The sequence below is a fragment of the Pundamilia nyererei genome, unplaced genomic scaffold, assembly GCF_000239375.1.
Source record: "Pundamilia nyererei isolate P.nyererei 1_Seehausen unplaced genomic scaffold, PunNye1.0 scaffold00100, whole genome shotgun sequence".
In the NCBI taxonomy this organism is placed as follows: Eukaryota; Metazoa; Chordata; class Actinopteri; order Cichliformes; family Cichlidae; genus Pundamilia; species Pundamilia nyererei.
In genome coordinates, this window is record NW_005187501.1 from 1415972 (window position 1) to 1428785 (window position 12814).

General features: G+C 40.2%; 1 protein-coding gene across 1 annotated transcript in view; it reads left to right on the top strand.

Moving 5' to 3' along the window:
• The window catches only part of dnah12 (dynein, axonemal, heavy chain 12), a 28320-nt gene that overhangs the window by 5713 nt on the left and 9793 nt on the right, over window positions 1-12814 (top strand). Inside the window, exons 16-54 of the mRNA XM_005740462.1 lie at window positions 801-994; window positions 1074-1314; window positions 1405-1590; window positions 1684-1884; window positions 2022-2216; window positions 2303-2424; window positions 2513-2648; window positions 2734-2880; window positions 3038-3157; window positions 3302-3458; window positions 3571-3743; window positions 3856-4008; window positions 4094-4333; window positions 4482-4727; window positions 4826-4945; window positions 5044-5153; window positions 5298-5481; window positions 5580-5720; window positions 5820-5903; window positions 6108-6296; window positions 6391-6510; window positions 6659-6847; window positions 6926-7077; window positions 7223-7361; window positions 7860-8026; window positions 8153-8408; window positions 8526-8822; window positions 8963-9141; window positions 9311-9503; window positions 9637-9798; window positions 9885-10079; window positions 10320-10453; window positions 10536-10698; window positions 10797-10877; window positions 10985-11161; window positions 11251-11382; window positions 11558-11647; window positions 11730-11870; window positions 11960-12201. Of these exons, the coding sequence (XP_005740519.1) occupies window positions 801-994; window positions 1074-1314; window positions 1405-1590; window positions 1684-1884; window positions 2022-2216; window positions 2303-2424; window positions 2513-2648; window positions 2734-2880; window positions 3038-3157; window positions 3302-3458; window positions 3571-3743; window positions 3856-4008; window positions 4094-4333; window positions 4482-4727; window positions 4826-4945; window positions 5044-5153; window positions 5298-5481; window positions 5580-5720; window positions 5820-5903; window positions 6108-6296; window positions 6391-6510; window positions 6659-6847; window positions 6926-7077; window positions 7223-7361; window positions 7860-8026; window positions 8153-8408; window positions 8526-8822; window positions 8963-9141; window positions 9311-9503; window positions 9637-9798; window positions 9885-10079; window positions 10320-10453; window positions 10536-10698; window positions 10797-10877; window positions 10985-11161; window positions 11251-11382; window positions 11558-11647; window positions 11730-11870; window positions 11960-12201 (6548 nt within the window). The remainder of the gene's footprint in view (window positions 1-800; window positions 995-1073; window positions 1315-1404; window positions 1591-1683; window positions 1885-2021; window positions 2217-2302; window positions 2425-2512; window positions 2649-2733; window positions 2881-3037; window positions 3158-3301; window positions 3459-3570; window positions 3744-3855; window positions 4009-4093; window positions 4334-4481; window positions 4728-4825; window positions 4946-5043; window positions 5154-5297; window positions 5482-5579; window positions 5721-5819; window positions 5904-6107; window positions 6297-6390; window positions 6511-6658; window positions 6848-6925; window positions 7078-7222; window positions 7362-7859; window positions 8027-8152; window positions 8409-8525; window positions 8823-8962; window positions 9142-9310; window positions 9504-9636; window positions 9799-9884; window positions 10080-10319; window positions 10454-10535; window positions 10699-10796; window positions 10878-10984; window positions 11162-11250; window positions 11383-11557; window positions 11648-11729; window positions 11871-11959; window positions 12202-12814) is intronic.

A 12814-nucleotide genomic window follows, 5' to 3' on the forward strand; every position in this document is an offset into this window, starting at 1 on the left:
CCTTTAGAGCAGAGTCCACGCCAGCCCCGTCTTCAGCAGACAAGAAAGAGCCACCCATCTTCTAGTCCTTCCGCTGGCCCATCACTTCCCAGCCCGGCTTGCGTTCTGCACCCGAATCCATGATGTGACCACCGCCACAGCTCCCCTTGCGTCAGTGTCCTGCAACATAACAAATAGGGGCCAGAAAAATGGTCCCAGAAGCGGCCCTGGCTCATGGCCCTGGCTCATGGCCATGGCAGGTAAACCTCTGCCCTGCTGCCAATCACACGCGTTGTCTCTTACTGTTGCCGTGCCATGAGGTCAGGACTTGGTCGCCGCATCACACTGGCCATCTCGCATTAACCTTCCAGTCTGGGGCCTCTCTGTTTCAGTGCCCAGCTAGCCTGTTTTTAAAAGGTCTTTACACAGCTGATAGGCCACCTCTGGACACACCCCTGCCTCAGCAGGTGGTCCCTATCAGCTAATTTGTCCCATGTGCAGCCAGTCCACAGTGGATAAAAACCATGTCACATAAAACACTAAAAACCATGCAATAGAAACAGAATAAAACCATGCAAATAAAACACTCATAAATAAACACTAAAAATCAGAATAAAAACAATATACAAGATAAATACAAATTTCCACTGTGTGACACAACTTTATACTCCTGGCCTAAATTGCATGTTATTTTGACATATTTATTACACAGCAACAATAAGACTGTATTATTTGTTTTGTTATTTCCAGCTTAGACGCTAATCAATAGCAAAACATGTCAGCAGCATTGCTATAACTGGTATCTCTTTTTTTTAAATCAGTATGTTGCGGATGTCCGAATAGTTCAGAAACTTCTCCACGAGACTGAGGAGGCTATTACACTCATTAATAAGGAAGAGGCCTTCTACAAGTGGGACCTGACATGTTTCCCAGAAGTTGAGATCATCAAAGAGAATATCGAACCATATCAGAAGCTGTTTGGATTTGTCCTGAACTGGCAGCGCACAGAGAGCAGGTCAGATTCCTATTTGATGCATGCTGTTCCTTTTTTAAATTTTTAAATCCTGCTAACCTTTTGTTTCTTTTGTGCCTAGGTGGATGGATGGCTCCTTCCAGGACCTTAATGGTGAGACGATGGAGGTAAAAGTGGATGAATTCTATAGGGAAATCTTCAAGATGCTCAAGTTTTTCCAACAGAAAAAGATTAAGGCTGCGCAAGAGATGGAGAGGCTCTCTGAGAAGAGGCGACACCCTACTGAGGATGATGTGACAAAGGAAGAAAGCCCAACTATCATTTTGTGTTCGGCTGTAATGGAGCAGATTAAAAACTTTAAGGTATTCTACACAACTGATATTTAAAAAGAGTTCATTAACAAAGTGTTGCTTTTTATGGAATGCCATTAAAAGGAATGTGTTTGTGTTTAGAAACATATCCCCCTGGTGTCCATCTTGTGCAACCCTGGCCTCAGATCTCGCCACTGGACCCAGATGTCACAGATAGTTAGCTATGAAATCACCCCCAATGGTGGTACAACACTACGGAAAGTTCTCAAGCAAAATCTGACTCCATACCTGGAAGACTTTGAGTCCATCAGTGCTGCTGCCAGCAAAGTGAGAAGATTTTGAAAGTCTGTGTGTGTTTATACAGGTTGTACTTTATTCTTTGTGTTAAATTATATATGTCCACTCTCTTACTCACTACAGGAGTTTTCCCTTGAGAAGGCTATGAAAACCATGGTGGGCATTTGGGATAGTGTCTCCTTTCACCATCAACCTTACAGGGAGACTGGCGTTTCCATCCTGACCGCCTTAGATGACATTCAGACAATGTTAGATGACCAGATTGTGAAGACTCAGACTATGAGGGGCTCACCTTTCATAAAGCCCTTTGAAAATGAAATCAAGGTTAATATGAGTTTTATATTTGCATAACAAATAAATGCTGAATTTGCCTATTAAATTTGTATAATTTGGCACCTGGGAGTATTTTTTTAACCTCCTACATATAGAGAAAGCTTTAACCATTTGTTCTGTGATGTTAGCAATGGGAGGAGCGTCTGCTTCGTATCCAGGAATCCATAGATGAGTGGCTGAAAGTACAAGCCCAGTGGCTTTACCTGGAGCCCATCTTTTCATCCAAGGACATCATGCAGCAGATTCCAGAAGAGGGGCGACTTTTTCAAACTGTTGACAGGAACTATAAAGAGGTTATGAGGCATTGTGTTAAGAACCCTAAGGTAAGAAAAAATGCATTTACATTTACAGAAAGTAAATCTAAAACTATAATTTTTTGGTTGATTAACTGGATAATTTGTTAACATAGATTCTCCCAGCAACCTCGCTACCTGGTTTGCTAGAGAAACTACAAGATTCCAACACCCTTCTTGATAGCATTATGAAGGGCTTGAACGCATATCTGGAGAAGAAACGTCTGTTTTTTCCTCGGTAAAAATATTTTTTTGCAGATTTTATTTCTGTCCAGATCTTTCATATTATGACAGATTTTAATATGTAATGCTAACCCTGGTGATAGGTTCTTCTTCTTGTCCAACGATGAAATGCTGGAGATTCTGTCTGAGACCAAGGATCCACAGCGAGTGCAGCCACATCTGAAGAAGTGCTTTGAGGGTATTTCCAAACTAGACTTTCTGCCCAATTTGGATATCCAGGCAAGGCAGTCACACATGTTGTTTTCATTACATAATGGTGTGGATGATTAAGCCTTTGACTAAACTGCACAATGTTCTTGTTCAGGCCATGTATAGCAGTGAAGGGGAGCGCGTTCAGCTCATCCAGCACATCTCCACGTCCGAAGCCAAAGGAGCTGTGGAGAAGTGGCTGATTCAGGTGGAAGACGTGATGCTTCGGAGTGTTAGAGATGTAATAGCCCGGTCCAGGGTGGTGAGATCACTGTTCTTCGTACCTAATTTGAAATAGTATTATGGTTTACTTACAATGCTGTCATACTGTGTATGATCCTGTGCATCAATATATATATATATATATATGCATGTGAGTCAGTGACAAATGAATGGATGTATATGGGTGTCTTTGGCAGGCATACGCTGAGACTCCACGGAGCCAGTGGGTCACGGAGTGGCCTGGGCAGGTGGTACTTTGCACCTCACAGATTTTCTGGACATTGGAGGTTCATGAGGCTATCAGAGCACACCCTAACGTGGGTCCTTTTACATGTTTCTAATAAAGAAGTGATGTTTCTCACTCTTGATCAAGTGACCTCAGTATCTTTTACAATGAACTAGACACCTTAAAAATATCACCTTGGGAAGAAACTAAAATAGTAGCCGGCTGTTCTCTGCAGGGTTTAAAGAACTACTATCAGAAACTTCAGAGTCAGCTGAATGACATCGTAGAGCTGGTGAGAGGAAAACTGGCCAAGCAAACACGGATTACTTTGGGAGCTCTGGTCACAATTGATGTCCATGCCAGGGATGTAGTCATGGAGCTTATTGAGAAAGGTACTGCAAGAACAAAACAGGTTTATTAGTATTATGCATTATTATATAAAATACCTTTGAACGATAAAGAGAAAATGCACAGCGATTAAAATGTTTTCTGGATTTTTAATAGGTGTATCACAAGAAGCTGACTTTCAGTGGCTGGCCCAGCTTCGTTATTACTGGAGTAGTGATAATGTTCGCGTTCGCATAATCAACTGTGATGTTAAGTATGCCTATGAGTATCTGGGGAACTCGCCACGCCTGGTCATCACTCCTCTGACTGACCGATGCTATCGAACCCTGGTAAGAAAACATTTCTTAAAAATAGTTAATTAAATATGTTTCAGAACTTGCATACTTTTGCTTTTGCTGTAGGAGTGATAACTGACATCATATTTTAACTATTCTTTTTGAGATTGGAGCTTTCTACATGAATTTGGGTGGTGCACCAGAGGGTCCAGCTGGAACAGGAAAGACAGAGACGACTAAGGATCTGGCTAAAGCACTTGCTGTGCAGTGTGTCGTCTTTAACTGTTCAGATGGACTGGATTATCTGGCTATGGGAAAAGTAACATCCACAAGTTGAAAATTTTCCTTTCTAATGCTTTTTCAGACATTCAAAAAATGGTTTACTAACTTGTAATTCCATATAGTTTTTTAAAGGTCTTGCTTCATCTGGTGCGTGGGCCTGCTTTGACGAATTCAACCGTATTGAGCTGGAAGTGCTGTCTGTAGTGGCCCAGCAGGTTCTCTGTATTCAAAGGGCCATCGAGCAGAAGCTGGAGTACTTTGACTTTGAAGGGACCATGCTCAAACTCAATCCCAACTGCTTTGTGTCCATAACAATGAACCCTGGCTACGCAGGACGATCAGAACTCCCAGACAACCTCAAGGTCTTTTACCAGTAAAATATTTTATCACACATAGCATACACATTGCTGTTCTGTTTCAAATCACACATGCTGGTGCTCTACACATCCTTAAGTATAATCTGAAAAATGTATGTTACTGTTCAACGTTTTTTATATTTTCTCTGTGCAGGTTTTGTTCCGAACAGTTGCCATGATGGTGCCCAACTATGCACTTATAGCAGAGATATCTCTGTATTCATATGGCTTCTTAAATGCCAAACCTCTCTCGGTGAAGATTGTGATGACCTACAGGCTTTGCTCAGAGCAGCTCTCCTCTCAGTTCCATTATGATTATGGCATGAGGGCTGTCAAAGCTGTCCTTGTGGCTGCAGGAAACCTCAAGCTCAAGTATCCCAAGGAAAATGAGGACATTCTGGTATTTACTAAACATCGATCTATACTTTGTGTCCTGATTGTGAACTTTATTGCCAGTTTTTGATCCTTTCAATTTCTTATTCATGTTGTAACATTCAGCTCCTGAGATCCATAAAGGATGTTAATGAGCCCAAGTTTCTCTCCCATGATATTCCGCTGTTCAATGGAATCACCAGTGATTTGTTCCCAGGCATTTGCCTTCCCGAGGCTGATTACCAGGTCAGTGTTGATTTGGGTCCATATTGTTTTGCCCAAAATCTAACAAAACCCTTTATTTGTGTGGTTATGTGTGTTAGAATCTGTTTTTTGTTTGTCAGCTGTTTCTAGAGGCTGCTAAAGAATGCTGCAAAAATCACAATGTACAGCCAACAGACGTTTTCATACAGAAGATGATCCAGACCTATGAGATGATGATTGTTAGGCACGGGTATGTTATGTGTTTCAGTTTCCATGCTGGTGTACTATATTATGATTTCCTGCTTGATATTCACATGATTGGAAAATGGCTTGGAGGAAATGATCTAAAATTCAATATGGATTTATAAATATTGTTATAAATACTGTTTTTAAGATTCATGCTGGTGGGAGAGCCTTTTGCTGGAAAGACCAAAGTGCTACATGTTTTAGCTGACACTCTGACTCTCATGAATGAGAGAGGACACGGCCAGGAGGAGAAAGTCATCTTCAGGACGTTAAACCCAAAGTCAATTACTATGGGACAGCTGTTTGGACAGTTTGACCTAGTTTCTCATGAGGTAAACCCGTGCCATCGATCTTTTGTTTTACAGATAAATAAAAGCGTGTTTACAGTATTAACATAGAGGTGGCTTTAATTTTTTATCCTCATTCTTAGTGGACAGATGGGATTGTGGCTAACACGTTTCGGGAGTTTGCATCGGCTGACACTCCCGACCGTAAATGGGTGGTGTTTGATGGTCCAATAGATACACTATGGATTGAGAGCATGAACACGGTGCTGGATGACAACAAAAAGGTACATGTTGCACAGTAAAATAATGTATATAATATATATAATGTAATTATATATATTTTTCTGTTTTTCATACCTTTTTATTTTTTGCTTCCTTGACAGTTGTGCCTGATGAGCGGTGAGATCATCCAGATGTCAAGTCAGATGAGTTTGATTTTTGAAGCTATGGATCTATCACAGGCCTCTGTGAGTTGGATGTTTGCAGTTAATAAAGTTATTTGCTAATCTTATTTTAAAATGTAAAATAATTTCTAGTTAATTTGCAAAATGATAACCTTTCTTTTATGAAGAAAACTGTCTTTCTAAAAGGTGCTTGATAAGACTGTTACTGTAGCATTACTGTAGCTTGAATTGATAGGATGCTTTTTTCTGCATTTTCTCCAAATGAAGCCAGCCACAGTCAGTCGATGTGGTATGATCTACATGGAACCATCTCAGCTGGGCTGGAAGCCCTTGGTGCTCTCCTGGATGAACACTCTTCTTGATGATCTTCAGACTCCAGACAACCGTTCCTTGTTACTGGAGCTTTTCCACTGGCTCCTGCCACCCGCTCTCACAATGCTTCGAAAACATTGCAGAGTAAGTGGCCTCAGAATCCAGGGAGTGTATGTGTTATTCACATTATATCAATACAATAATTATTTGACATGCTAAATTTTGGTTTGGTTTACAGGAAGTCGTTTCCAGGAGCAACAGCAACATTGCGGTGTCTTTGTGTCGACTGTTTGAGATGCTTCTCACTAAACCTGTGAAGACGGGTCAAAGTGATAAAAATATCCGCTGCTGGATAATGGTAAAAGGGCTTATATCTTTTAGAATTTGATATAATATTTGAACTTATTTATTCAAAATACTTGTTAGGATCTGCACCTTGCAAATGTTTTGCAAAAATGTTTTCTGTATATGCACTTTGCACTGCTACTTTTTCTTTTTGCCCGCAGGCAGCATTTGCGTTCTCACTCGTGTGGTCTGTGGGTGGGAGCTGTGATGCAGACAGTAGAGAGAAGTTTAGTAGCTTCTTCAGGTTGATTGTTGCAGGACAAAAAAAAGAACATCCTATCCCTGAAACACTGGGAAAATGGGAGTGTCCATTTGAGGAGAAGGGGCTAGTGTATGACTATTTCTATGAGGTATTGTGTAATTATGTCACTCAGAAGACTTTAGCTTTTGTTATACCAGAAAATCATAATATATTCTTTCATTTCCAGTTTAAAGGGAAAGGCAAATGGTTTCACTGGAATGAGGCCATTAAAAACATCAACCTGGGCGACAAAACCACCAAAGTGCAAGAGATCATTGTACCCACCATAGACACAGTTCGCTACAACTACTTGATGGATCTTTGCATCAACTACGAAGTGTCAGTATTCTCTGAGGGATTGGTCAAAACTGTTTTTGTTGTTCTTTGCATCTTTAGTACTATGATAATAGTGCATAGCCTGAATTTATATACATTTAATCAAACATAATACATTTTAAAATATATGTTTTGTTTTGCCTTTAAGTCCTTCCCTGTTTGTGGGTCCTACTGGAACTGGAAAATCTGTGTATGTGAAGGAAAAACTCATGAATAATCTGGACAAAGACCAGTACCTACCCTTCTTCATCAACTTTTCAGCCCGCACAAGTTCAAACCAAACTCAGGTCAGTGTGAGAGACATGAGACATACAGTTCTTAACAAATGTATTAGACCACCTGTCATACAAACGAGAAAATAAATATTAACAAATATTTTTTTGAAAATCTGCCTAAAACTTACATAAAAGGAACAAGAAACATTTTATACCCAAATTTGACCTGATGCACTGGTCAAGAGCATAACTTTCAACCAATAATTTTTTTTCTGTTCAGGAATGCAAGTAAATAACTGTAATTTGCCATCTTAATTCAAAAATAATAATGTGCTTCAGTAATTATTAATGTTAGCCTTAAAAATCTGATTTTGATCAAAGAAGTTGCACATACTGCTAAATTAACCATTGGTGGTCTAATAAATTTGTTAAGCACTGTATGTGAAATAATGTCCCTGTAGAGAAACAGCTTTAGTGATCATATATTATGTGAGGTGTTTGTTTGTTTCTAAACAAATAAGAGGTTATAGTTATTTAAATTGTATTTATTCTGTTTATTTCATCATGTAGAATATCATCATGTCCAGGTTAGATAAGAGAAGGAAGGGCGTGTTTGGACCCCCAATGGGAAAAAAGTGTATCATCTTTGTAGATGACATGAACATGCCTGCACTGGAACAGTTTGGAGCACAGCCTCCTGTAGAGCTTCTTCGACAGTACATAGACCACGGAAACTGGTATGAACCACCTATTACAGGACAAATTCATATTCTAACGAGAGAAATATAAATATATGAACAGGACTGAATTCACTAGATTAGAGCACTGTTCTTCAAACAAACAGACCTCATCTACTCTTGCAGGTATGACCTGAAGGATACCTCCAAGATCACTCTTGTTGATCTCCAGATCATCTCAGCTATGGGCCCCCCTGGCGGGGGAAGGAATGCTGTGACTTCACGCTTCTTGCGGCATTTCAACATTTTTAGCATTAATCCCTTCAGCGATGACACCATGGTTCACATTTTCTCCAACATTGTGTCCTTCTATCTTAAAAACAATCAGTTCCCACCTGAATATTTCACTGTTGGCAACCAAATAGTGACAGCAACAATGGAAGTGAGTGCTGTAAAAACAGACATTGGGAGCACAAAAACCAGAAAGCTGGATAAATTCATTTTGCAGTTGTATAAAAATCTAAATCATCTTTACGTTTACGTTTTATATTTTCCATAGGTCTATAAGAAATCCATGGAGAACCTGCTTCCAACTCCAGCCAAGTCTCACTATACTTTCAACCTGCGGGACTTTTCACGTGTTATCCAAGGTTGCCTGCTGATTAAGAAGGGATCTCTGGAGAGCAAACGCACTATGATACGGCTTTTTGTCCATGAGGTCTTCCGTGTCTATTATGACCGTTTGGTAGACGATGACGATCGAGTGTGGCTCTACACGCTGATGAGCAGCATTGTGAAAGATCACTTTAAGGAATCCTTTCACCAGGTCTTTGATCACCTGAAACAAGGCAGCAAAGTGAGCTGATAGTCCCTTATCCTTACTATTTCATGTGCTTTACTACTTTTAAAATGAAACAATACAGCAAAGAAGATGTGCTTGCAGAATTACATCTTGATGTGCCTGAATCTGTGGCATTTAAATTTGTGAATTTCTAGCTGGTTGAAGAAGACATGCGAAATCTTCTGTTTGGTGACTACATGAAACCTGACCTGGAGGATGATGAGCGTTTGTATGCTGAGGTGCCCTCAGTTGAAAACTTTGCCGTGGTGGTAAAGTCCTGTCTTGAAGAATACAACCAGATGCATAAGAATCGGATGAACCTTGTCATCTTCCGGTAAACAGCTTTCAAAGAGGATATAGTTTTTATAGATTTTCTTTCTTTCTTTAGCAATAACTTTACAAGTTGACTCGACTTTTGTGCAGTAAATGAATGAGATATGTTTTTATCTGTAACTTGTAATTTGTGTTTAAACTTAATTAACTGAAAATAAAATCTTATCTAGCTATGTCCTGGAGCACTTGTCCCGCGTCAGTCGTGTGTTAAAGCAGCCAGGAGGAAATGCCCTCCTTGTGGGAGTGGGAGGAAGTGGACGCCAATCCATCACCCGTCTGGCCACATTCATGGCCCATATGACCATGTTTCAGCCAGAGATCTCCAAGAGCTACGGTATGACTGAGTGGAGAGATGACCTCAAGGTAAGCTGTAAAGGCTTCTGTTACTTCTGTTTAATACAAGTGTGTTTTGGTCGTATTATTCTCATTAGATTCTGTGGCTTTTTAACAGTCCTCGCTGCTGTACTCTGTCTCACTGCTTTCCTTTCAAATAAAGATGTTGCTAAAAAATGCTGGGGTGAAAGGACAGAAGACAGTGTTCTTGATGACTGATGCTCAGATCAAAGATGAAGCTTTTCTAGAAGACGTGGACAGTGTCTTGAATACAGGAGAGGTTCCCAATCTTTTTGCCATAGATGAGAAACAAGAAATCATAGAGGTAGGATATTATAAGCCTATAATCTTATATACATACCTTATGAAATTGTATGCAATAAAATTCTCATTTCATCTGTTTTTCCCCAGGCAGTACGTCCCATTGCCCAAGCTGGTAATAAAAACTTGGAGCTGAGCCCTTTGACTCTGTTTGCCTTCTTTGTGGCACGCTGTAAAGAGAACCTGCACGTTGTTGTGGCATTCAGTCCTATTGGAGATGCCTTTCGAAATCGCCTGCGCCAGTTTCCAGCTCTTATTAACTGCTGTACCATTGACTGGTATCAGGTAGGGCACTATAACATGCGTGCATTGTAATATACTACATATAAAAATGTCTGAATCACTGAAAACTATATAGGTATCTGTTAAGCGTCAGCTGTGCTCTTGGATCTGGAAATAAAACCAAAGAAAGAAAATAGGACATGTAAATTCATTAGCAGACCCTGTTCTGTGTCTTCACTCTTGTCTTTGTATGCCATCTTTGATCCTGCCCTTAGTATCGCTTTCCTCTCTGTACTTTGACAGCCATGGCCTGAGGAAGCACTTGAGCGAGTAGCCAACTCCTTCCTGGAGTCACTACAAATGAATGAAAATGAGAGGCAGGAGGTCATACCTATCTGCAAGACATTCCACACCTCTGCCAAAGAGCTTTCACAGAGGTATGACAGCTTTATTCATACTTTTCAGAATGAAATGTAAAGTACATTTCTAATCCTTTAATTATGCTGTTTTCACTTGCAGATTCCTTTCTGAGCTTGGTCGCCATAATTATGTGACACCCACATCCTACCTGGAACTAATTGCAGCTTTTCGTCAACTTCTCACTCAGAAAAGAGACACTGTCATGAAGGCAAAACAGAGGTACACCAATGGCCTGGATAAGCTAGCCTTTGCTGAATCTCAGGTATATGAAATACTATTTTCACTGGAGCTGTTTTGTCTATTCTCTATTTCTTGTATTATTCCTATGCAGTAGTTTATTTGAGCAATATATTTCCATAGGTGGGTGAGATGAAGAAGGAACTTGTAGACCTACAGCCTAAACTGGAACAGGCAAAGATAGAGAACACCAAAATGATGAAGGTGAATACATTTCACACAATCGATCAACATCAGTATCCTCCCCAGAGTACATATGTATCAGAACATACATAAATCCGTACTAAATGTAAACATGTATCAATTTTCAGGTTATCGAGGTGGAGTCTGTGGAGGTGGAAGCCAAGAGCAAAGTTGTGCGGGTTGATGAGGAGGCAGCAACCATAAAAGCCAATGAGGCCCAGGCTTTGAAGGATGAGTGTGAGAGTGACTTAGCTGAAGCTATCCCTGCCCTGGAGGCTGCTCTATCTGCCTTGGACACTTTGAAGGTGAGCGCCCTTCAGCAAAATATCTTTTTTTCATTACATATCATTGCAGTTAGATAACTGAGCAAGTCAAGCTGTCCATTTCTTTTCAGCCCTCTGATGTCACAATTGTGAAGTCTATGAAAAATCCACCTTCAGGGGTGAAGCTGGTGATGGCAGCTGTGTGTGTGATGAAGGAGATAAAGCCAGATAAGATAGCTGATCCAGCTGGGACTGGAAAAAAGGTTAGACTGAGTACAAAAATTAAAAGAAAAATTAAATCATGTGAAATGATTAAAGTCTGGTACTTATTTTTAGTCTTTTAAAACACAGCTAAACCTCATTCGAATGATATAGTTTTTCATTCTGTTAGAAAAAGGGCATAAACACAGTGAGTGACATGTTTGCTTTATTATCTAGGTTTTTGACTTCTGGGGTCCGAGCAAGAAGTTGCTGGGTGATATGAATTTTTTACGAGATCTTAGAGTATATGACAAGGACAACATTCCTGTGAGTGTCAAAATTATGTCACAGTTAAAAAACATTCAACTTGCACTTACCCCTAACTTACTCGTCTGTCTTTGGGTTGCAGGTCCATGTGATGCAAAAAATCCGAAGTGAGTACATGACTAATCCCGACTTTAACCCCAGTATAGTGGCAAAGGCATCCTCTGCAGCGGAAGGCCTGTGCAAATGGATCCAAGCAATGGAAGTGTATGACAGGGTGGCAAAGGTGCAGTGTGTTTGGATATTCAAACCACTTGTAATTGTACCTGCACACTTACTTTTTCACACATTTCTTGATTTCGTCTTTGGTTTCAGGTTGTGGCTCCTAAGAAGGCCAATCTTGGAGTGGCACAGGAGTCCCTGGCAGCTACCATGGCCCTTCTGGACCAGAAGAGGGCTGAGTTGAAAGAAGTTGAAGATCGCTTAGCAGCTCTTCAGAAAACTTTTCAAGAAAAGACAGAGGAGAAAGCCCAGCTGGAATTTCAGGTGGATTTGTGCGCCAGGAAGTTGGAAAGGGCGGAAAAACTCATCGGTGGTCTGGGTGGAGAGAAGACCAGGTCATGAAGACACTTATAAATATTTCAGTGCCAAGCAGTGAAGCTGAGGAGACTTGTTTATGCGTTTACTTATAGGTCTTCTTCTTCCGCTTTGTTTTATTATTATTCATTGGACTGTAGAGTAAAACATTTGAAGATTTTGTTCACTGACTGGGAGCAGTTTGCCAATTTCTCTAATTAAGACTCATGTCTGAAGTATTATAGCACCACCAATGGGTGGAAGTTGGAAGTATGCCCATGCATGCAGATTTTTAACTGTTAGCCTGCTTCTTTTAAGGAGTCCTTGAATCATTCAGAGTTCAAGCTATATTTCAAGAATTTAAGCTATACTTAACTTTCTGAAGCTTTTTCCAGCCTTCACCAAAATTGGCGCAGATGAAAGTTAAATACCAAGCTTGAAAGACCAAGTATCACAAAAGCAAGCAGTTGGCATTTACATTTTCAAAACTGTTAGAACCAATAAAAATTAGCAGTTAAACCACCAGACGGCAAGTAATTTCCTGTAATTATAACCTCTTAAAAGTTTATCTGCGTCACTCGGGTAGCTTCAAAATGAAAATGTGTTTTTACATCTTATAGCTATGCTTTTATCATAGTTACAGTGGGGCAAAAA